Here is a 22,765-nt window from a genome sequence, read left to right on the forward strand (position 1 = left end):
AAATGCTTGAATGCACAAGCATTTGACCGGAAGCTCAACACCATGCACAAGTGTGTCTCCCAGATACAACCTAGTACTCTTCATATTTCATATAATATGTATAACTGCTTATTTGTTTATACTGGGACACTGCATGTTGTTATTGGGTGTGCTGTTGGGCCCTGTGCATTATATTTAGAGGCTTCCATATGGAAGCACCACGTGGTGCTCAGGGGGTCCAGAACAGTCCCTGTGATCCTTCAGCAGCTGGACCAATGGTGCCATGTAGGACTCAAGTATGTGGTGCTATTTGGGCCCTGGTATGCCATGCTCAGGGCCTCAGCTATGCTCAGGGACTCAGGGGCCATACCTGGTTATACTCAGGGAACTGTAAGGTCCTAGAGTTCAAACCAAGGTTATCCTTCAGCAAGACAAGTACCATAACCCCTGTACTCTCTCTCCAGCCCTGGTATGTTTTTATTTATCAATTAACTTTGACCCTAGGAAGTAACTAAGTTTAAAAGGTTAAATCAAAGTCTCAAAGAATTCTTAATTCTTGATTCAATCATAATCTTAGAAATATATACATTGAGTCAGAGAGATAGTACAATGAGTTAATCACTTGTACACAATGGTCCAGCACCCCATATGATTTTTCTAGGAGTGACGCCTGAGTACAGAACCAGAAATAAGTTCTGAGTCCTACTGTTATGGCCTTCAAACTAATATTTATAGGAAGTTGATGTCTATTTTAAAAAATGGGAATATAATGATACAAAACCTGTCCCCGGGGAATAATAACATAAAGTCACATTTTCACAAATGGGTGGTTGAGCCCCTAAAAGGGGGACAGTCATGACCTCAGGCTGAGTTGGGGGCATTTGCATTTGTTCACATAAAAGCAGATATCAGGACCAGACACAGCGTGCGCTTGTGGCTCCTAAGCACTGCTAAGTGCTCTTGGCCCTTACCAGGGTCCATTCATAATAGCATGTCCTAGGACCCTCATATTGGACTGCCAGCCCCACAATTAAAGGTATGCTGAGTAGCTCATTGTCTTTTGGCTTAAATAAAAATAGACCCTTCATGTGGCCTTCGAAAAGTGTGGTCAGTGCCATGTATCAGGAGAATTTTTCAAGCTCAGGCTATGTACATCGCAACCTTACAGACATCTGGTCTTCCACCTTGGTCATAATGGCCAGCAGGACCAGTGTGCAGGATGGAGTAAAAGGACAGAAAATGAATGCAGAAAAACTGAATACTCTAGGTGAGTAGGATTGACTCTGGGTTCTATATTTTTTATCTTTTTAGGAAAGAGCCAAAGCTGAGCATAGAGACAAACTGGGAGAAAGAGATGACACCATTCCACCGGAATACAGACACCTTTTAGATAATAATGATGAGGTAAGAGGAAGTGAATATCTTCTGAACTTCTGCCATGGAGCTTTCCAAACTTAAAGCATGGGATCAAACCAGAAGGCACCCATGATAGCCATGGAATTAACTCTTCTCTTAGTATCCCCAAGGAACAGGGTCAGAAATGCCCTGCTGGCCAAGTGGTCTCAGGTGCATTTGTGGAAACAAGAAGGACAACTAAATATCCAAGCCAAAATCAACAACAATAGAATCAAGAGACCCAAGCTATAACAATCAAAACTTAAAATGGGGCTGTTATACTGGCAGGCCATGGGGTAAGGGATGGTGGTTTAGAATGTACTCTGGGAACATTGGTGGAAGGAAGTCTGAAATCCAACTGTGAAGGACTTTGTAAACCATTGTCAAATAATGGTTTCAAAAATATTAAAAAAGAAATGCTCTGCTAATATGTGCCAGAATTGTGTAGTGTTTGTTCTGCTGGGCTGGTGACTTATCTGTAGGTAAATAATGCCCAGCCATTGCCTGATGATTCACAGTGATCCCAGAACAGGCATATAGATGAATTCTCTGTAGAGAAAGAAGCAGGCTGGCAGCAGACACTAGTATGAAAGTCTTCATTGTTAGGAGAGCAGAAAAGAAATCAGTATTGAAACAGTCAACAGGGCAAGTGAATATGGCATCCCTTAAGCTTTATGGTCCCACTTAAAGTTTTTTTCCCTCCCCCTACACCCCATCAGCAGGACTGAGAACAGAGACAAGCAGAAAACTGAATCCCCAGATACAGACCCCGTTAGTGCCTAAATATGTAATATGCACATCAGGGGGTCTCTTAAAGCACCTTTTCTCAGGTCAAGTCCCTTAAATAGAAAGTGACCTCTCCCAGATTATATAGAAATAAAACAAGCTCTAATCCTAAGAACACCTTTAGTGAATAAGGACTAGACAGCTGTGTTACTCTTTTTGTAGCATATTTGGTAGATTCACAACATACCAATGGCAGAAAGCCCCTAACAGCCTTTCTGGACCAGACCCTTTTATGCATTTTCCTCAAAACTTTTGATATAATTGTAGGCCAGATATCAAGCAAATCAGATAGAGAAATGGTAGAGACCAAGATTATTATATTATTGCCAATCTATATCCCATCTCATTCAAGTGGGGCAATTGGGTAGTCAGTTCTGTACATACCAACTATACCTGGTGAGCTTCCCTGGAGATCTGCATTTCACAAGCCATCTGCCTTGCTTTTCAGAACAAACCAGGGAAACCTCCAAAGAAGTCTCCAGCACCAAAGGTAAACTCAGCAACCGTATACCTCTAGAAAAATGTGCTCACTAAGCATGCTTCATCTGAAACATGTAGCTGCACAGACAGTGCTTCACACCATATGCACCTAGTTCTGTGCCCGTACGTATGTGCCTGTGTGACTTTGTTCCAGATTTTTGGGGTCAAGCTCCAAGGAGAATGAGCAGCTTGTATAAGGGCAGAAGGAAAGGGGCTGGTATGATAGTAAAGTGAGAGGGTAAAGAGAGAGTAAAGTAAAGTGAGAGGGCATTTGCCTTGCATGTAGCTAATCCCTGGCACCCTTTATAGTCTCCCAAACTCACTAGGAGAAATTCCTGAGTGCAAACCAATAGTGACCTCTGACCTCTGGGTATGACCCAAAAACAACAAACTACAAACAAGAATAGAAGGAAATAGTATTGTGACATGTCATTCTTATCTCCTTCACATGCCTTTAGTTTATTAGAGAATGTTATAAGGATTTTGGGATTTTGGTTTGGTTTTGATGCCACTCCTGGTGGTGCTCAGGAATCAATCACTCCTGTTATGCTTGGGGGCTCATTTGTGGTGTCAGGGAATAAAACCCAGTTCAGCCATGTGAAATCTCTCTAGTCCAGGGTTTTGTTTTTGTAGAAGGTGTCACCTGTAATGTTCAGGGGGCTACTCCTGGTTCTGTGCTTGGATGGAGTTGGGAGCACTTCTGACAGTGCTCAGGAAACCAGGGATCAGACCAGTGTGAGCCATAGGTACAGGCTGTGCCTAAACCTCAACCCTAAACCACAGCAGGTGCCTAAATCATGAGGACTATCGTTGGCTCAAGGGTTGTGCCTTTTTTTTCTTTTTCTTTTTTTTTTTTTTTTTTTTTTTTTTTTTGGTTTTTGGGCCACACCCTGTGACGCTCAGGGGTTACTCCTGGCTATGTGCTCAGAAGTTGCTCCTGGCTTCTTGGGGGACCATATGGGACGCCGGGGGATCGAACCATTGTCCGTCCAAGGCTAGCGCAGGCAAGGCAGGCACCTTACCTCCAGCGCCACCACCCGGCCCCTCTTTTTCTTAATAAAAAATTATTTTTAAGCAATATGGTCAATGTTCCCCATTGTGCCTCTTCACCAATGGTACTTTTTATTCATTATCTCAGAAACCTACCAGTGATCAAGATGCCATAGACACCCTCTCTGGAGACTTTGACAGCTGCTCCACCACTACAGAGACCTCAGAGAACGTAGCTAAGGTATTTACACTGTCCCACACAAGCTTTCTATAAGCATTATGCACATGCACACACACACACACACACACACACACATACACACACACACACATATTCTTCATCAAAAAAAGGAATTTGATGCTGCCATAGAGAACTTGCAGACAGAGAAAAGAAAAAAACCTTTTAATTTCCCTCAAACTCTGCTTGGTATATTTCTGGTCCTGTTCTATGCGTCACTTATGTTATCTTGCTCAGAGTCCATGTAAGACCCAGCTTTCTTTTCATGTTGCTTCACAGCCTCCACAGCCCGGATTTTTTTTGGCTATCCTACTGCAGTGTGGAACCATGCAGTGTGGGGTCCATTTGAGATAGAAGCAGAAGACTGAGCCCAGTGTTCCCAGCCCCATGCCCTCTGCTAACTCCTCTCAGCCCACCATGCTCAGCAATGCATCAGGTCTCCTCAAAGTAGATACTGATATCCTAGTTTCCCAGGGCAGAGCTGGCAGCTGGTAGCCTGTCCTTACCTACCCCATCTCCAAACTGTTGCCCCACTCCATATCCACAGCTACCAAGTTGGACACAGTGATCAGGCTTGCCTCTGTGCTGGAGACACAACAGCGGCCTGAAAGGTTGAAAGTGAATCCAAAGAATGACCATTCAACTGGCTACTGACCCATAAACTGCTGCCTTCCTTGAATCAATAGAAGGAGAGAGCAAGTGAGAGCCTCTGCCCTCTCACTCCAGATACTGCTATTTTTTTTGCTCTGAATACTCCTTTAACCCTGTCACTGAAAGGTCATTCTTCAACCATACCTGTTGTACAGGTAGACAGTATATTTAAACATGGCCTGTCCTGCTCTTTACGGTTTCTTCCTCAGCTGTAGTACTGAGAAAAAAAAAGGACCTGCTGTTCTTGCTCTGTGAGCACATAGTGCCAGCCTCCTTGGCTGTAGAGGTAGCTATTGCAAAGCAATCAAATCTGGTGCCAGGCACTGTAGGTCTTGGGCAACACTGAACCACTGTGTATGGCCTAAAGACCCCACACCTTGGAGTTGGAGAAATGCAAGCATGAGCTATGCAGATGTTGGTTGAGAATCATGGGCAACCCCCATCATCTCCCTGAGTCCTGCTTGAGAGTTCCCACGCCTTCAAAAATGACAATCCTGCTAGAAACAAGTTTTGATGGATTCACTAAGGATCTGTGAGACAGAGCATCCATCAGAGCCTGGCTTTCCTTTTCCTTTTCATTTTCATCCTTTCTGCCTCCGACCTTCTGTGTTTCTGAGTATGTGCTACATTGTGGGTAATGCATAATGGAAGCACAGTGCTGCATTATTGGAAGTCTCTTGGCTACTAACAAGAACAGTCTGCATTGGTTTGGTTGCACCCAGCATAACTTGCTAGCTAGACTGATATGAGCGCTATCCCATGACATGTCTTTGCTTTAGGACAAAGACAAGAAGGCTGGCTCCCACTCCAAATCCTCCAAGCATGGTTCTAAAGCAAAGAATTCATCCAAGGTAAGCAGAGCAATGCACTACAGACCAATTGCATGGAGCCTCTTTATTGTCCTTTTGTCATAGAGGACAAGATCTTCATAATACCCTGCCTATCCTCGGGGGCATGTCTTGCTATAGAAATGGAAGTTTTAAACACTTTAAGTTCAATTTGAATGAACCTTCTTAACAGTCTGTGTTTTTTACACTCCACATTCCCATGGATTAAAAACCCTGAGCAGAGTCCCCACTGCTCTGGAGAAAGTCATAGTGTGCATAAACATGCTCTACTATCAGCTGGTCCACCTCCAAAAGTTGAAGGGAATCATCAACAAAATTAAAAGAAGGAAAACAAACAGCTATGGGGGCTCGGATGTAACTCCCATCTGTATTTCTGTAGCTGGTTTCAGGGAGCCCAAAGGACAGGCATGTGGCAGCCGTGCCCAGCGTGTTCCAAAGTGGCAGTGCGGGTTGGTGCTATAACCATACAGAGTTCAGAGCAGCCCAGGGACTAATTAGAGATACTCTCAGTTTGCTCCCTCTAAAGAAGACAGAAGGCCCCAGAATTGGAGGTGACTCATTTGGCCATGAAGAGAAAGCAGAGATCTAAAAGCCTACATACTTTAGCCAGCGCCACTGTAGTGGAAGAAAGTCACAGGGCACCCTAAACTTGGAACTAGAGAATCCTGTGTTCAGTCCAGGTTATTTGACTGGTAACAAGAGGAATTCACTGCTCACCACTTAGCACAAGATCCAAGCTCTGAGCTGACTCTGGAACAGACTTTGGCACAGGGTGTAACCTGGACTTCAGGGGAGAAGAGACAAACTACCCTCCCGAGCAACACCATGCTCCCCCTCTTGAGCACCCACAACCACCAACCCATGGTGAAAATGGCAAATCAATTTCCTTCTCTTCAGGCAAGGCCAAGAAAAATCAGAACTAAATCCACAGCACCACCTGCTGGCAAAAGATAAGGCAGCACCATCTTACTCAAAAGTTCCCTAGTAGAAATCTACACAAAATGAATATTACAACAAAATGGAAATACAGGTAGAGAATACTACATCCTCAGAAATGAGAATTAAAGTCAGATAATTTGGGCACCTAGTGAACAGATAACTTAAAATGGCTTTAAGATCAAAGCTATAGTACAACAGGTATGCAGTCAAACAGATTCTGTCCTGGGATACCCAAGCCCACCAGAAGTGATCCCTGAGCCAGGAGTAAATACTGACCATATACTGACCATTGCCAACTGTGGCCAAAAAAGTAAAAATAAGACAACTAAAAGGGCCAAATGAAACTAGTATGGATGTTTATATACCTTAAAAATGGAATAATCTTAAAGAAGTTGACTAATTATTACCATCAAATCCTGAATCAGAAAGATACAAGTTGAATAAGCCCATTGTGAATAAAAAATTAAAATGATAACCAAATACAAACACACACAAAACCCAGGACTAAATTAATTTCTCTAGACTAGTGAGATCTAATCAGTCTTTCCTAAACTCTTCAAAAGCTGAAAAAGGAGGGAATACTTCTAAACACATATTGAGGCCAGCATTGGCCTGACTCAAAAACTAGAGGATATCACACAAAAGAAATACTACAAACCAATTATCTACAAACCAATGACTATAGATGCAAACTTTCCCAATAATATTTCAGCAAATTGAATTCAGCAACATATTAAGAGATTACTTGATAAAATAAAAAATTAATAAATGGGATTATATCAAATTGACTTCTGCATAATGAAAGAAATCAAACCAAAAATGAAAAGGCAACCTATTAACTGGGGAAGATGTGTGCAACTCACACATCTGACCAGATTAATATCCTATATGTATACATATATACACTATATATATATATATGAAAACCTCATATCAGCTCAATAACAAAACACCCAGTTTCAAAAAGGCAGAAGATCACTTGAGTTAACAGTTGATTATTATTAGTTTTATTTAGACATATACAGCCAATAACAGAGTTTCAGGCATTGAATGTTCCAATGTCAAATCTACAACCAATGTCAGTGACCTATCAATGACTTGTTTTCCTCAATCTCTGCACCCCATGAATAGACACTTTTCTGAAGAATTCATACTGATGGCTAACAAGCATTTTGGGAAAATGCAGAGTAAAATCACATGCACTCACACTAGAATAATTATCATACCAAACAAGAAAAGCATGGCCCCTACACTATTGATGGAAATAAAAAGTGTGCCAACTATAGAAACTCTGTGGAGAGTTCTCACAAAATTAGAAACCTTATATGACCCAACAATTCCACTTCTTGATATCCGTAGGAAGACTATGAAAACTTTTCATTGGAAAGGATAAATGTAAACCTTTGTCATTGTAGCATTTTATGCACAGTATCCAAAAAATAGAAGCAGGTAGCCCACAGATGTGATTACACAAAAAATGTATTTGCACATATGTATGCTTAGTGTACCTATGATTGCTCCTCACTATTGAAGAAGAAAAAGATGAAATTGTATTATTTGTATCATCATGGATAGACCTTGAAGTAATTAGGATATGTGAGATAAGTTAGAGAAAAGCAAATACATCCTGATCATACTTCTTTGTGCAGAATCAAGAAACAAAGCACAGGCACAAAGGACAATGGAATCAACAAACAGCATTGGTTTATGACAGTCAAACTCAGGGTTGCAAAGAGGGGGGAGTAAGCAGTGTAGGATCGAGTCATTTGGATTTGGATGGAGGATTTATAGGGCATTTGTGGTAGGTGTAATGTGAAATCTTATATTTGAATAAGTGTGATGCTGCACACTAAAACTCATGTTGTGAACCAAGGCTGCTTCTGTCTTAAAAACCATGGGTAAGGATGTGGAGAAAAGATATTTGAGTTCTGCTAGTGGGAATGTAAATTGGTCTGGCTACTATAGAAAAGAGTAAACAGGCCGATCCAAAAAATAATAATTAAAAAATCTGCCACAAATTCAGAGATTTCAATTTGGGTCAAAAGAAAATGAAAATTTAATAAAACACATATGTCCATGTTCATTGCAACATTTTTATAATGCCCATGATAACAACCTGTGCTCATTAGTGGATGAACAGATAGATAAAATTGATGTGTGTGTATACATGATGGAATATACTTCCATGAAATGGAAGCCTCACCATTTGCAACAGCATTTATAAGGACATAGTAAAACAAGTCAGAAAGAAACTTACAGTCACATTTACATGTGAAATCTAAAATGAAACAAAATTAGCTCCTTACCTTGTAAAGAGGGAATGAGGATAATGAAAGTCAAAGGAGCAATCTTCACTTACAAAAGCTGCCTTACTGAGTTACTAAGAGTAGATCTAAAATATTATCATTATAAAATGTTATAGAAATAGATAGCAACTGAAATCACTGAAAAACTATTGTACAATTAGTAGTCAAATCACTGTTGTATACCCAAACTTAAAATAGTGGTTCCATGCTGATAACACCACCTAAAAATTTTATGATTGGGGCCAGACTGATTGTATTGCACTAGGAGGATGTCTGCCTAGCAAATGTTTGCCAACCTGGGTTTGATCCCTGGCATCCTATCTAGTACTCCATGCACAGCCAGGAATGACTCTGAGTGCAGATCCAGAAGTTACCCCTGAGCATTGCTGGGTGTGGTGCAAAATCAAAAGAAAAAAAAAAAAGAAAATCAGGATTGATCATTTATTTTTGCCATTATAGCCCAATTATATTATATATTAACGTTTGGTTATACATAAAAAACTCGGGCATTAAAAAAGTAAATGCTAGGTAACATGTATGCTGAGATACTGAGATTAACTGGCCTGGAGGGTCTCTGAGTGCTAGAGAAGAAAGGATTACTGCAGCTGGACAAATAGTGCCATGCCAGTTTCCCTTATTTAGGAGGGGCATCTGTCAATATTCAGGGGTTATTCCTGGCTCTGCACTCAGAAATTGCTCCCATTGGTGCTCAGAGGTCCATATAGGATGGTGGGGGTGAAACCTGGATTCAGCCGTGTGCAAGGCAAATGTCCTATCTGCTATACCATATATAGCACTGTCTCTAGATTTTTTTTCTTAAAGGTTAGGCTAAGGTATGTACAATCACCTAATATTATTTCCAAGTGATAACCTGAAGGGGAAGAAAGAATTCAGTAGTTTATCTACATCTCTAGAAGGGACTGGGATTATATCCTAATATTTACTGGTATCTTTTCCCTGGGATTCTGAAAAGTCTGTTTCCTTATAAACCTCTTCTGGTTGGTCAGTCATTGATTTTTTTGGGGGGACCACATCTAGCATTGATCAAGGCTTTCTTCTGTTTCTGGATTCAATATCACTCCTCCCAGAGCTTCGAGTGAATAAGGAGCTGGATATTGAACTGGAGTCAGCCGTGTGTAAGGCAACACTCCATGTTATGTTTCTGTGTTCCCAAGTTAGTCAGTTTCTTGTTTCAAGGCAGATGACAAAAATCTTATTGATGGTTATGCTTATCCACCTTTTTAGACAAAGGAAGAAACTCCCAAGCCAAAAGCTGATGACAAAAATACAAGTTAAAGTTCACTCTGTTGGTAAGTTGACTACTTGTTTTCATTTACACTCACTTCTTCATGCTTTAGATTACTGACATGAAATGCACAGAGCAGTTTCCTGACAAACCCTAACTAGGGTCATTATGCTGCTGGAATTCTTAGAAGCAGCCACCTCATGAATAAGAGTTCCTTCATGTGGCAGAGCTGGCTCTTAGAAAATGGCCATTAAGGTCCGGCACTATTGACTTTGACATATAAGTGTTCCTAGTGGCCCAGAAAAATTAACATTAAAAAAGAAGGAAAAGAAATAATAGGAAGCATGTATGCTGAGATTTTTTTTTTCCTGAAAGTGGAAAATCTGGAGCTGGAGAGATAACACAGTGGTAGGGCATTTGCCTTGCATGAGGCCAACCCAGGAGGGACTCCGGTTTGATTCCCAGCATCCCATATGGTCACTCAGCCTGCCAGGCACAATTTCTGAGTGCAGAGCCAGGAGGACCCCTGTGCTCCACTGGGTGTGGTCCAAAAACCAATCAATCAATCAATCAATAAATAAATAAAATTTAAAAACAAAAAAGTGGAAAATCCATAACATTGAAAGTGCCCAAGATACCAAGTCATATTGAGGAAACTGAGCCAGGAAAGGAACCCTTAGGGCTTGGTAGAAGTGATAGGCTATAGAAAACAGGGACAAAGGAAAAGACTGGCTCATTTTATTTATCTTAATTTTCATTTTGGAATGTATAGTACAGATTTCCTGCCATGCCGCTGAAATTAAGCATTTCTAGGAAAGCTTTCCTAAGCTGCGACACACAGGGTAACAAAGCAAATCACCATTAATGGACAAGGATAAGTTTTAGCCTTCCTAGCCACTGCCCACATAACCTACCAAGACATTACAAAGTCACACATACAACCTAAAATATTTGGATCAAAATTTGATGGACTGGGCTGAGGAACAGCATGCTCCCTGTATGTTCAGGGATCATTACCACAATCTGTGTGGAAGGGAAAGAAATCAGTTTCCTTTGTTGGCACAAACAGGTTCTGCTGGAGAGCACTTGTGAAAATCAAGTGGCATAAGGCAAATTTTCAGAGCTAGAGTAAGCCCAGCTCTGCTGGACTCTTCTTTATAGTGATAGTAAAGATCAGAAACAAGAAGAGGTGGATCTTTTTTATTTCCTATCATGTGGGGCCACATACTTTTTAGAATCCTCCAAAGATTTCCCCTCCCATTATTTCTATCATGATTTCTCTGAGTAATCTACCCTTTTGCAGTGCCAGGGTTCAAACCTAGTCCTTTGACATACAGGACATACACTCTACTTGGAGCCAGACCCCAACCTCCTAGTAATCCACCCTGACCTTGTAAGAAATGCCTTGTTGTCTGTTTATGCCAAACTTTTATTAAATGTTGCATATCGTGCAAGTAGCATACCCAGTTGTTCACTGTGTTGTTTTGAATTTTTCAAGGAATCTGCATATAAAATCTTCAGCTGGTGGATTTGTGACTTGAAGAACAAAAGACTTAAACATCAGAAACATTTTTCGGGTGGCTTTGAAACAGTGGTATTTGCTGAAACTTCGGTATCCTAAATCATGTTTTTCCTGGAAAGGAAAAGAATGAACTTGTCTGGTTCACCTGTGTTACACTGAGTATTGATAAACTGATAAACTGAATTTTTTTCATTGCCTTCAGCTAGAAAGAAAGAACTTTATATTTTTAAGACATATATTTGCTATAGTTTCTTAAAGCAACTCAAAAAACCCCAAACCAACCAAAACCTTTGCAAACTTTTGCACATTCTACCCACAGTGCCTGTCCATCTCTGTATATTTTTGGTTTGCACTTACCTGGTTGGCATTCCAAAAGCAATGCTTTAGACATTGCTCAGTGCTCTGAATTCTCATCACCCCTTTTCTCTTGGGCTTTATAACTGTATATGATGTTTCTCTGGGTGAATGTCTATATGTCAAACAAAACATTGTACATTGGGCACATGTCCTCTTGGGCCATTAATAAATGAATCTACAGCCTGGAAACACCAAAAAACTACACTCTTCCCTGCTTGATTTCTTTGTTAAGGGTTAGGACTCCTGCACTTTAGAGACAGCCCAGAATATCAGAGACTTGTATCAACTCAGGAGAAGAGCAAAAGGCAGACTCTGTCACTGCAGAGAAAGTTCCATAAAGAAATATTAAAAATTAAATTCTCAGATGCTTGAACTACCTGGGTTAACCCTTTTAAATTGGGCTGGACATTATGTTCTCTGGCTATAAAACAAGAGACACTTATTTGCCACTTGAGTCTTTGCACTGCATGGCACCTTTCAGCTTTTATGGAAAACAGCTTTGCCAAATATGAAAACAAACTTATGCCTTAAAAAAATAGACATAAAACTGAAACATAAAACTTGTAGTCGCCTCCAAACCACCACATGTAAAGCCTAGACTTTTGAATCGTTTCTCAGAAGTTCAATGTCTAGATTATGAAGTTCCCTTTCAGGCATATGGGCAAGGAGATGGCTTCAGGGTCTGAAACTTATGTTTGATGTTGGGGAACCCCACACTTGATCCTGGGCACCAAATCAGCCCTTGAACATCTTTGGAAATAACCCCTGAGCAGGATGTGACCCTAAAATAAACAACAAAATCATAGACATAACTATGAAGTTTCAAACTTAACCTGCTTTGAATCTCTTGCCCATTAGAAGTACAGTCTCTCTCTTATTCTACACCTGGAAACTATCATTCTGTTAGTATGATTAAACAAACCTTTCTATGATACTAGAAGATCTCAAGGGATTTTAATTATACATCTAGTTTTTCCATTTGGGTGGTACAAAGGTGTTTTATTGGTTAACAGAAGTGAGAGCTTTGACATTGAGATTGGTGTTACAAGAATATGGTAGCAGTATTGAGAATTCTCTTACCTACATAAAAGTATTTTTAAATGACAATACTAAAATTCAGAAACACAAGAAATACCTATAAAAGTACAAATTTTGTACTTTGACATTATTTAAGGTACTTTGACATTTATTTAAGGTACTTTGAATATGCCTTATTAGACATGTCACCAGAAATATTACAAAACACTTAGGTGTTTTTGCCAGTAATTAGGGATGATGTGAGTAAACTACATAATCTAAATCATCCTTTTTTACCTGTCTAGTTAAAAGGAAATAATTTCAAATAAATGCTTAGAGGGAACTAATTTTTATTATCAGAAAGAATTCTGTATATCATTGTGGTAATGCTATGTTTACTGAGAAAATAGGTTTCTCAAAAGCAAATGAAGATGGAATACTCAGGTGCTCCAAACTGAGTATGTCCATGCTTCATTAACAAAATTATAAAATACAATTAAATAAAAATATTTTACACTGAAAGCTTGGCTTTGTATGTTTCTTCTTTAAGCTGGAAAATTGTGAAAGTAGAAATGCTCCTAGTACATTTCTGTTTGTTCTCAAACCATCAAACCCATAAATGTGTAAAAACAGTCATAAACACTTTTATGTACAGAAAAATGAGTTTATTCTACAGTGTATTAGAACACCTATGAACATTTGTTTGTTTGGTTTGGGGCCACACCTGGCAGTGATCAGGAGTTATTCCTGGCTCTGTGCTAAGAAATTACTCCTGGCAGACTCAGTGGACCATATGGGATGCTGGGGATTTATTAATTTATTACCCTTTAGCTTGAGAAATCTCCAACATAGAATCACAAAGACCAGCAACAGCATTGTCCTCAGCGTGTATATATATATATAGGTTTTTGGGTCACCCCCGGTGGCATTCAGGGCCATTCCTGGCTCTATGCTCAGAAATCGCTCCTGGCAGGCTCAGGGGACCACATGGGATACTGGGATTTGAACCACTGTCCTTCTGCATGCGAGGCAAACACCCTTATCTCCATGCTGTCTCTCTGGCCCAGTTAGCGGATATTTTTAAGAGTATATTTTTATTTATCTTGTGGCTGGAGTGATACCACACTTGAATGCAGCCAATCTGGTTTTGATTTCTGAGGGGTTACTATACTCGGGAATTTTGCCAGGCTTGGGGACAATAAGGAATGCTGGGAACCAAACCCTGGTCAGCCACATGCAAGACAAACATCCTACCCATTCTACTTTTGCTCCAACCCTCACTTAGCAAATACCTTTGGTTTCACATCACAGCATCATTTGCTGGTAATTCTGTCGTGACTTGGGAAATAAATGCCAAGAACAGGTAATGGACTGATGAAGAAATGCATTGGGTTCACATTGGAATGGAAGGTTCCGTTTTTGATTTGACTGTTTCAGGAGCCACTGCCATGTGAGGGGCCCTGAAGAAGGAGGTAAGGCCCCATAGAGCCTCTGAGGGGCTCACAGAAGAGGCCTTTTCTGTCCTTCCATGACTTCGGATGCATCAGGATATATGGTAAAAACCAAGGCCTCTTTCAGCCAATCCTGAAATGGTGATAAAATCACTCTGGGGAACCCAAGCACTGGGGCATGAACCCCAAACCCTCATCTCAGTTCCAGCCCCTGAGCCCAGTCATCAGCCTGATCTTGAGGCTCTGAAGCTCAGCCCAGAATTAAAAGAGAATGTTTCCTCTCAACTTGACACACTGTCCATTGCTTTCCTTTCATCAACGTCTCTTGAGAGACTCAGGAGCAGCTGGTAAAGGACAAACCCGGGAGCATAGGGGAACTTTGGGAGGTGCCGCACAATGCAGAGAAGGAATAGGTCAGGAGAAAACATGCAGGAGTCTTAGCACCCATTCAGCCCACTTCCAGGCAGGACCCCGGAACAATCACAGTGAGCATAATAATGCAGAGTAGGACCTAAAGGCATTCATTTCAGTGTTTCAAAGGGGGACTCCCAGCCAGGGCCACTGTTTTAGGTCCACACATACCCAATGTCTTCACCTTCTCCAGGTGGCCTATTTATAATAGATACCTGTGCAATCTCTGAAAAGTTTCTGTCCTGGACTCTTAGAGGAAGAGCAAGAAGAGAAGTCAGGTTGGGAGGTGGGGGAGAATGTGAGGATGTGAGGAGTGGGAAGGAGATTGGGAGAGAATGGGGAGACGGATGTAAAGTGTGTACATGTGTGGGTGTATATGTGAGAGGATAAGGGAAAAGTGTATATATCAATGTAGAGTTTGTGTGTGAAGGGAAGGAGAGAGCAGGGAGTGTGGAGTAAGATAGGAAGAGACGTGAATATGTTTTTGCATGAGCATGTGTGTGTGTCCGAATGTTGATTCCTACAATGAGACTTGTGTCCTGTCCAGAGGTGGTTCCACCTTGTACCACTTTTCTGCCATCTTCAACTCTTGACATGTAGGCGCAGGGACACTAATGGCTCAGGAGCAGAAATTTGAGGCATTTAAATAAACTTTGCAGGGATCTGATCTTGTGACCAAAAATATGCCATCAGAACTTCACTCTTATTTATGCCAGTTAAGTAGTGGTGACACTAGTGCCATCTCCATCACCAGTTTTCCAGCACTTAATCATGGTATAAAGTGAGGAATGAGCATACAAGGTTGGGAATCCTCTTGGGTTGATTTTATGGGTCAACACCTATAAACAAAACACATGGTTGCAATAACCAATGGAAGAAAAAATAACTTCAGTCTTGCCACAGGCAAGATCCAATGAATACGTTGAAGGAAATGTCTTCAACAGAAACCAAAACCAACCATCTCTAATTTGAAACTATGCACATTTAACAAAATTATGGTGCTTATAGATCAGAGGAAGCATCCAGAAACCAATTATTACAGATGTTGAAGCTTTTTATTTTGTAGCCACACTCTGATTTTATCAAAATTCTTGTCCATCCAACGTATGTTTTCCTCAATGGTTTCAATTGTTTGTTGGACACATCGCAGCTGAGAACCATTTTCTTTCAAAGAACTGAAGAATCCTTTTACCTTATGAGGGGGGGAAAATTACATTTTTTAAACATTTGTTTTATTATATTAGGCAAATATATATATACATATATATGTCTTCAGGCTAGTTAAGAGAACCAAAGCCAAAATGCCAGCATTTGTCAGAATTTTCTCTAGAAGACAGTCCCAGGTGTCTGGAGGTAATTATGCATATAAACGAGCTGAAAGAAATGAGCGCATGCCTCATGAGGTTTGTTATTTTTTTTGGTAGGCTGTTTTTTGTTTTTGTATTTTTTTTTTACTGCTGCTCTGTTATTTATTCATAGTTGCCAGGTTCAGAAAAGCTTTCTTGTGGAGTGTTTTAGAATGAAGGTATAATTGTGTGTGTCTACTTCACACTGATGCAAAGGACCACATTTCAAATGGTATCTCAGAAGTAGGAAGTTCAGTGTGCCTTTCTTGCCAAGCAGAACCATTCAAGCCACATATATACAGTTCTCCACAGGTTCAGCCTTGCAATATGGTGGTGTTAGACACTGTTGGAATGGTTAACGAATCATGGTGGGGATCCTATATCCTAATCCACAATTAATGTAGTGTTATGTTCCCTTATGATAAAATTAACATGGTTTCCCCAAATCTTGAAAAGAGGCTCTTGGCTTGCTCTGGTAAAACTGTTTCACTGCTGAGTATTTGAACCCTGCTAAGTTCACATCTGCACCCTGCCACAATAACAGCCTCCATGCTGCTCTGTCTTACCTTTCCCCATACATTTCCACAGAATTAACCCATCACAGGTTTTTTTGTTTGTTTGTTAGATTTTCATACTTTTATTTTTGGGTCATACCTGGAGTGCTCAGGGCTTACTCCTGGCTCTGTGCTTAGGGATCACTCCTGGTGGTGCTCCGGGGATCATATGGGGTGCTTGGATTTAACCTGGGACAGCCATATATGAATCCTACCCACTGTACTTTCTCTCTGGCCTCCATCATGTTTTGTTTTTGCACACAGGAAGCAAGTCTAGGTTAAGATTTAGATGGCATAGATCCCTTATTACTTAAAAATTTATGCTATGATATCATGTGAATTTGGGGGGAAAGAAGAGGGAGAGGTCTTTGAAGGATCAAAATCTGAGCCAGAATGATAGTACCGTGGGTAGAGCACTTGCATTGCATGCAGCCAACCTAGTGTTTGATTCCCGGGTATCCCCCATGATCCCCTAAGCCCCTTTAGGAATAAACTCTGCCTTTGGGCACAGCGAATGTGTAACGTAACAAAAAAAGTTAATAACAAAAAAAAAATCAAATTCCATTTTTAAGTGATGCAGAGTTTTAAAATTATATCTGAGTGCAACTTTTCAGTGGACTTGAATGCCCTCTTGTTGCAACCTACAACGCACATATGGTCCTTCTTTACTGTTCTGTCTTAAGTGACAAACTATGGCTTCGTGTTCCCAAAACTCAAGATTTACTGATGCACAATGAATGATGCACGATGAATGATGCACATGCAAGGCAAACGACTTACCTCTATGCTATCTCTTAGGCCCCAAGAGAGATAGCATGGAGGTAAGTCGTTGCCTTGCATGCAGAAGGATGGTGGTTCGAATTCCAGCATCCCATATGGTCCCCCGAGCCTGCCAGGAGCAATTTCTGAGCATAGAGCCAGGAGTAACCCCTGAGTGCTGCCGGGTGTGACCCAAAAACAAAAACAAAAACAAACAAAAAAAAAAGAAAAGTCTCTATAGACACCCTTCAGGAGTTGAACCATGCCAGTGATATTACTAAATGTCCAGGTTATTTAACTGGCTTTGAAGGAATCCATCACAAGAATACAACTAAAATCAAATCTAAGAGGATGGTAATAAAGCTGTTGTTAATCATTATACTTTGACCCCAAATTGTCTCTTGTGTTATCATCTGCCCTGGGATAGGCAGCATCTCAATGAAATGTTGGATTCACATCTGTCTTTCAGAAAACATTTTCTGCCAAACAGCTGAGTAACAAAGGGATAGTAGAGGTTTCTTCTATGAATGCGTTTGGCAGAAAGCAGATGATTTCATCTCTATGGAATTCAATTCCCTAGTGTATAAAAGGAGAACATTCCTATACTGCAGGGAGAAGGGGAAATGTGGTTTGTAATGTGCTTTAAGTGCAGAATGGAAAACCCATTCTGACCAGGGGACTCAATATATCTATTTAATCATAGCCATTTCCTCTTACACATGTTCATCTCCCTATATTCATTACTGTGCTAGAGGTTGAGAATGGCACAGCCTATCAGGCAATTCCTGGCTCTAGAGTGCTTCCATGTGCCCCAGAGAGCAGTTAACTGTGGTATCTGCTCTACACTGCTGGGAAGAAAATCCTCCAAGCCCAGAATATCTCTGCTGAGGGTTCCCTCTGCACAAAGTTTTCTCCTACTTCATTTCCATCAGAATCTGCTCAGCTGTGGGCAACGAAGGGGACATGGGAGCCTGAGACTCAGAAAGATTAAAAAAAAAAAGTCTTTGCAGTGAAAAGAAAAAAATCTTCTTGGGAAGCCGGAGAGGCTGAGTAGCAGAAGGTAGCAGTACAGGGCACTGCACAAGACCGGGTCCTGTTTGAGATGCTGGAATGTAGTTCCAAGGCCAATAGATTTTCAGGATTCGGTTGGGTTTATTTTCACTTTAGAATGTGAAAAATACCTTCCAGATTTGTCAGTAGGCATGTACTTGCCTGCATTTCAACTTGAAATGTATGAACAAATTGACAGTTAAAATCAGAAATGATGACTATTAAAATGCCATGGGCTTGTTTCACTGGGATCAAATGCAATAGCTTGACTTAATAAAATCATCTTCGAAAAATTGCTGCTACGAATATTTTTTGCCTCAACATTTAACCCTCCCCTTAGCTTGACCTGCCTTCAAGAATCATCATACAATATAACTGGTGTTCCAATATTCCAAAATAATAATAGCTACTATAAAAACAATAATATAAATATGGGGAAACTCAACAAAGTACACCTCACTGATTTGTTTACTGTTTTTAAAGGAGGTATACATAAGAGAAGGTAAATTGTGCCATTTGCTGCTACATGGATAGATCTAGAGAATATTGTAGTTAAATTAGCCAGAGGGAATGATCTCTCACATATTATGCAGGATATAAAGAAATAATGGTGAAATAATGAATATCCTAGGACAATGGAAACAAAGAACAGGAGACTTGATATTCAATAGAAAACATGCCACCTGAGATGGCTAGAGGATAGAACAAGGAGGAGACAACATCTCTAGTGGAGGAAGTGTTCAACTTCGAGTGGTGGTGGTGCTAAAAGGCAGTAAATTGTTACTTATGAAACCCTATCAACAACAGGACTATAAAACCACAGTGCAAAATCTTATTAATAAAAATAATAAAATAAATATAAATATTTAATATCTAATTAATGATCAATTTATTAGTTCATTAATAATAAAATAAAATAATTGTTATAAAAATACAATTAAAATAATGAAAGTTTTTAAAATGCCTCTATTAGAAGCAGACTGGTGGGTGGGAGGCAAATGGGGGGAGAGAGTAAGGGGATATTCGTGGAGGGAAGTGGGCACTGGTGAAGAGAGTAGTGTTGAAACATGTTATGCCTCAAACCCAATCATGAATAACTTTGTAATTTCATAGTAACTAAATAGAAATAAAAAATATAATACAATGTCCCACAAGCCTGTAGCCTATATAATGTAATGTCACCTATGCATGTAGCCTATATCATGCATATCATAGGACAGGCAAGACGGGCAACAAGCTTAGATGAAGTGAGAGCTGAGACATACCACTGGTGCACTGCCAGTAGAAGAGCCTAGGGTGGGAATAAGTGAGCTGAAACTCAGAAGGAAGCACTCAAGGTGCTTATGGTCTGTTTTGTTTGGTTTTTTGTCGGTTTGTTTGTTTTTGGTTTGGGGTCATACCCAGAAGTGCTTTGGGCTTACTCCTAGCTCTATGCTTAGGGGTTATTCCTTGCAGGGCCCAGGGGACCATATGTAGAGGGGATTCTAGCCCAGGTCAACACTTTGCAGGACAAAGTCTGGTCCCAATGATGCCTCAGTTTGAAATGTGGAGAGACACTCAGTTGCATTCTCTCAGCCTCTTCCATTTCTGTGCCCTTCCTTGGAGCCTCCATACCAAGCACCTGACATTTCCTAGTTCATAAGCTTATATTGTTTTCCTACATGTTCCCAAGTCCCAGATATCTTACAGATTTCAGCACTTACCTCTACACTTACTGGCCCTTTCCTGCCTAAATGGCCTGGTTGCCAGCCTCCCCCAGTAGAATTGTTTGCTAAATTACTGTGTGGGATCCCCAGGGCCACAGCATTTGGTGCTTGGCAGTCAAACACTACTATGAGACTGAGTCCAGGTGTCACACAGGCAAGGCCTGTGTTGTCCCAGATGAGTCCTCCCCACCCCCACACACTTCCCAGCATAATGTAAGCTCCATGAGAACAGGACCTTGTCCATTCTATTCATATTCATGAACTAAAGCCCAAACCTAATCCTGCCATGTGCAAAAAGAACATATGGTTGGTGGTCAACACTCGGAATACTGCTGCCTAAGATCTTTTGAAGATCCAATTTTGAGCTATGATGTGCCCACTAGTTTTACAGCCATAGGGCTACTGCTGAAAATTGGTGCAGGTCTACAGAATGTGTCAGCCCTTCACTTCATATTTTCGAACACTTCTGGATCACTGGCTAGACAAGCCCTCAGCTTTTATCTCAATGTAGGTCATTTGAAAAATCCTTTAAACTGAGTTCTGCTTCTTTACTGAAGAAGTCATTGTTGTACAAGGGATAGCACAAAGCATCCCCCTCCATGGCAAGTTCTTATTGAAGACTAAGAGCATATTCTGTTTGTATGGAGAACTTAGGTGCTTCCTGGTTTCCTCATGCCCGACAGGGTGAAGAACTCACATTATTTTCTCAACTTTTCTTGATTACAGAGAAGCTCTGGGATGAAGTTAGGGTATAGTAGTATAAATATCCTCAACCTAAGTACCTCATACACTTTTCCTCAGACTCTCTCCTCTCTGCAGATGCTATTCTTTATGTTAATATTTCTTTTATACATAGATCTAATAAGTTGCCCCAAATCTTTTCATAAGATAGATGGTGTATAAGTAACAGGCCATCATGAGCTTGGGTAATAAGGCCCAGAGGCCACAGAACTATCGTTGAGTGTAATACTTGTCTATCTTGGATGAGTACTTGAGTCATTGGTAGATGAGTGCTTCAGTCATTGCTCCCTCTGCTGCTCACACAGAATATGCTAAACGAGAGCTACAGAGCACATTGTGAACTCTCAGTTCTGTAAGGGCAGGACTAAGGCTTCTTCATGTTGGGATGAGGTAAAGTTTGTTGTTCCTTGTCTGGCTGTCTATAAGATGGGCCCAGGCCTGTCCCTATGAAAGGCAGATGCTTGACTCCTGGGCCACAAGCCTGGCACAGATTTTCACTAGTTTATTTGTAACTAGCTTTTGCTTATTGTAAAGCTATATATATATATATATATATATATATATATATATATATATAGAGAGAGAGAGAGAGAGAGAGAGAGAGAGAGAGAGAGAAAGAGAGAGACATATACATACATATATATACACACATCCAAAAAAAATAGCAAAGTGACAATCTACTTCTAACTCATCCCACTCTGGGAATATTTGGTCTGCCTGATATTTTTGAGCATATAAGTTTAAAATTTACAACATTGAGGGCCTGCGAGGTAGTGCTAGAGGTAAGGTGTCTGCCTTGCAAGCACTAGCCAAGGAAGGACCACGGTTCGATCCCCCGGCGTCCCATATGGTCCCCCCCAAGCCAGGGACAATTTCTGAGCACTTAGCCAGGAGTAACCCCTGAGCATCAAATGGGTGTGGTCCAAAAAACAAAAACAAAAAACAAAATTTAGGACATTGGTATTGGGAATGTTGCACTGATGAAGATGGGTGTTCTTTATATGACTGAAACCCAACCACAATCATGTTTGTAATCAAGTTGTTTAAATAAAGATATTAAAAAAAAAATAAAAACAAGGCAAAAAATTTAAAAAAATAAAATTTTTTTTTACCTCTTCAAGCCGTGCTGTCGTGGAGAATTTATTTGTTGTTCCCATTACCATGTAGCTAATGGAAGGTGAGCCAAGTTCAAACCTAGAATGGAGATTGTCAAAAGGTATGAGGAAATATTTATTTAGTCAATATTAAGTACCTCATGTTATAACATTTATTAAAAAAATAATGGTTAGGCCTGATAAAAGTATAAGGCATAACCCCTACCATCTCTACCCAATAGTCAGAGCAAAGGGGGAAAGGTGGCACATCCCAAGAGCAGGACCAAAGATGGAGGCAAAAACATCCCCAGGTAAGCCTTTTACTCCCAGCCCAAGTCAAAGCCCCTTCACCCTTGGGTGTTTAACAAATAATTAAGCCAAAACTAGAATAGAAGTAGGTTAAGCAACATTTCTAGCCAGTAGCTTTCTTTAACTACTTACTTTTGTACAAGTTTATTCCAATTTTCCTTCAGAAACTGCCATGCTAATGTATATCCCACTGGGTTTCTGCCAACACTTGTAAGAATAGATGGAAACTCCTGAGTTTTTATTACATCTCCTTTGAAACTTTGATCTAGTAACCTGGAGTGATTAAGAAAAGAATTATTAGTGGTGAATAGGCCATAAAATAATTATGAATGACTTCAATAATTTTGAAATTAAGGTAAATATACCAATAATAAAAACATACATCCGCAGCCAGAGACCATTCTCTATAGAGATACTTAAGAATAGCTAACCCTGAGACAGTTTACATACTACCCATCCCCCTATGTTGTCACATTTGCTCATGAGAATAGCCAGGAAGGTATCTCTAGTATAAAATATGTGACCATTTTTGAAACAAATGTTTCCTCCTTTAAAATTTCCCAGCCACCTGCTTCTCCTGAATAATGAAT

General features: G+C 40.4%; 2 protein-coding genes across 2 annotated transcripts in view; one reads left to right on the forward strand and one right to left on the reverse strand.

Moving 5' to 3' along the window:
* CAST (calpastatin) overlaps positions 1-13,276 on the forward strand; it is a 110,657-nt gene extending 97,381 nt beyond the window's left edge. The window contains exons 27-32 of the mRNA XM_049769178.1: positions 1,291-1,383; positions 2,609-2,650; positions 3,779-3,871; positions 5,299-5,370; positions 9,858-9,922; positions 11,357-13,276. Coding sequence (XP_049625135.1) covers positions 1,291-1,383; positions 2,609-2,650; positions 3,779-3,871; positions 5,299-5,370; positions 9,858-9,908 — 351 coding nt within the window. The 3' untranslated portion in view covers positions 9,909-9,922; positions 11,357-13,276. The remainder of the gene's footprint in view (positions 1-1,290; positions 1,384-2,608; positions 2,651-3,778; positions 3,872-5,298; positions 5,371-9,857; positions 9,923-11,356) is intronic.
* Positions 13,277-15,649: 2,373 nt separating this feature from the next.
* The window catches only part of ERAP1 (endoplasmic reticulum aminopeptidase 1), a 38,178-nt gene continuing 31,062 nt past the window's right edge, over positions 15,650-22,765 (reverse strand). The window contains exons 17-19 of the mRNA XM_049769123.1: positions 22,308-22,448; positions 21,885-21,966; positions 15,650-15,808 (exon numbers count right to left, since the gene is read on the reverse strand). Coding sequence (XP_049625080.1) covers positions 15,653-15,808; positions 21,885-21,966; positions 22,308-22,448 — 379 coding nt within the window. The 3' untranslated portion in view covers positions 15,650-15,652. The remainder of the gene's footprint in view (positions 15,809-21,884; positions 21,967-22,307; positions 22,449-22,765) is intronic.

Source organism: Suncus etruscus, chromosome 2 (assembly GCF_024139225.1).
Source record: "Suncus etruscus isolate mSunEtr1 chromosome 2, mSunEtr1.pri.cur, whole genome shotgun sequence".
NCBI lineage: Eukaryota > Metazoa > Chordata > Mammalia > Eulipotyphla > Soricidae > Suncus > Suncus etruscus.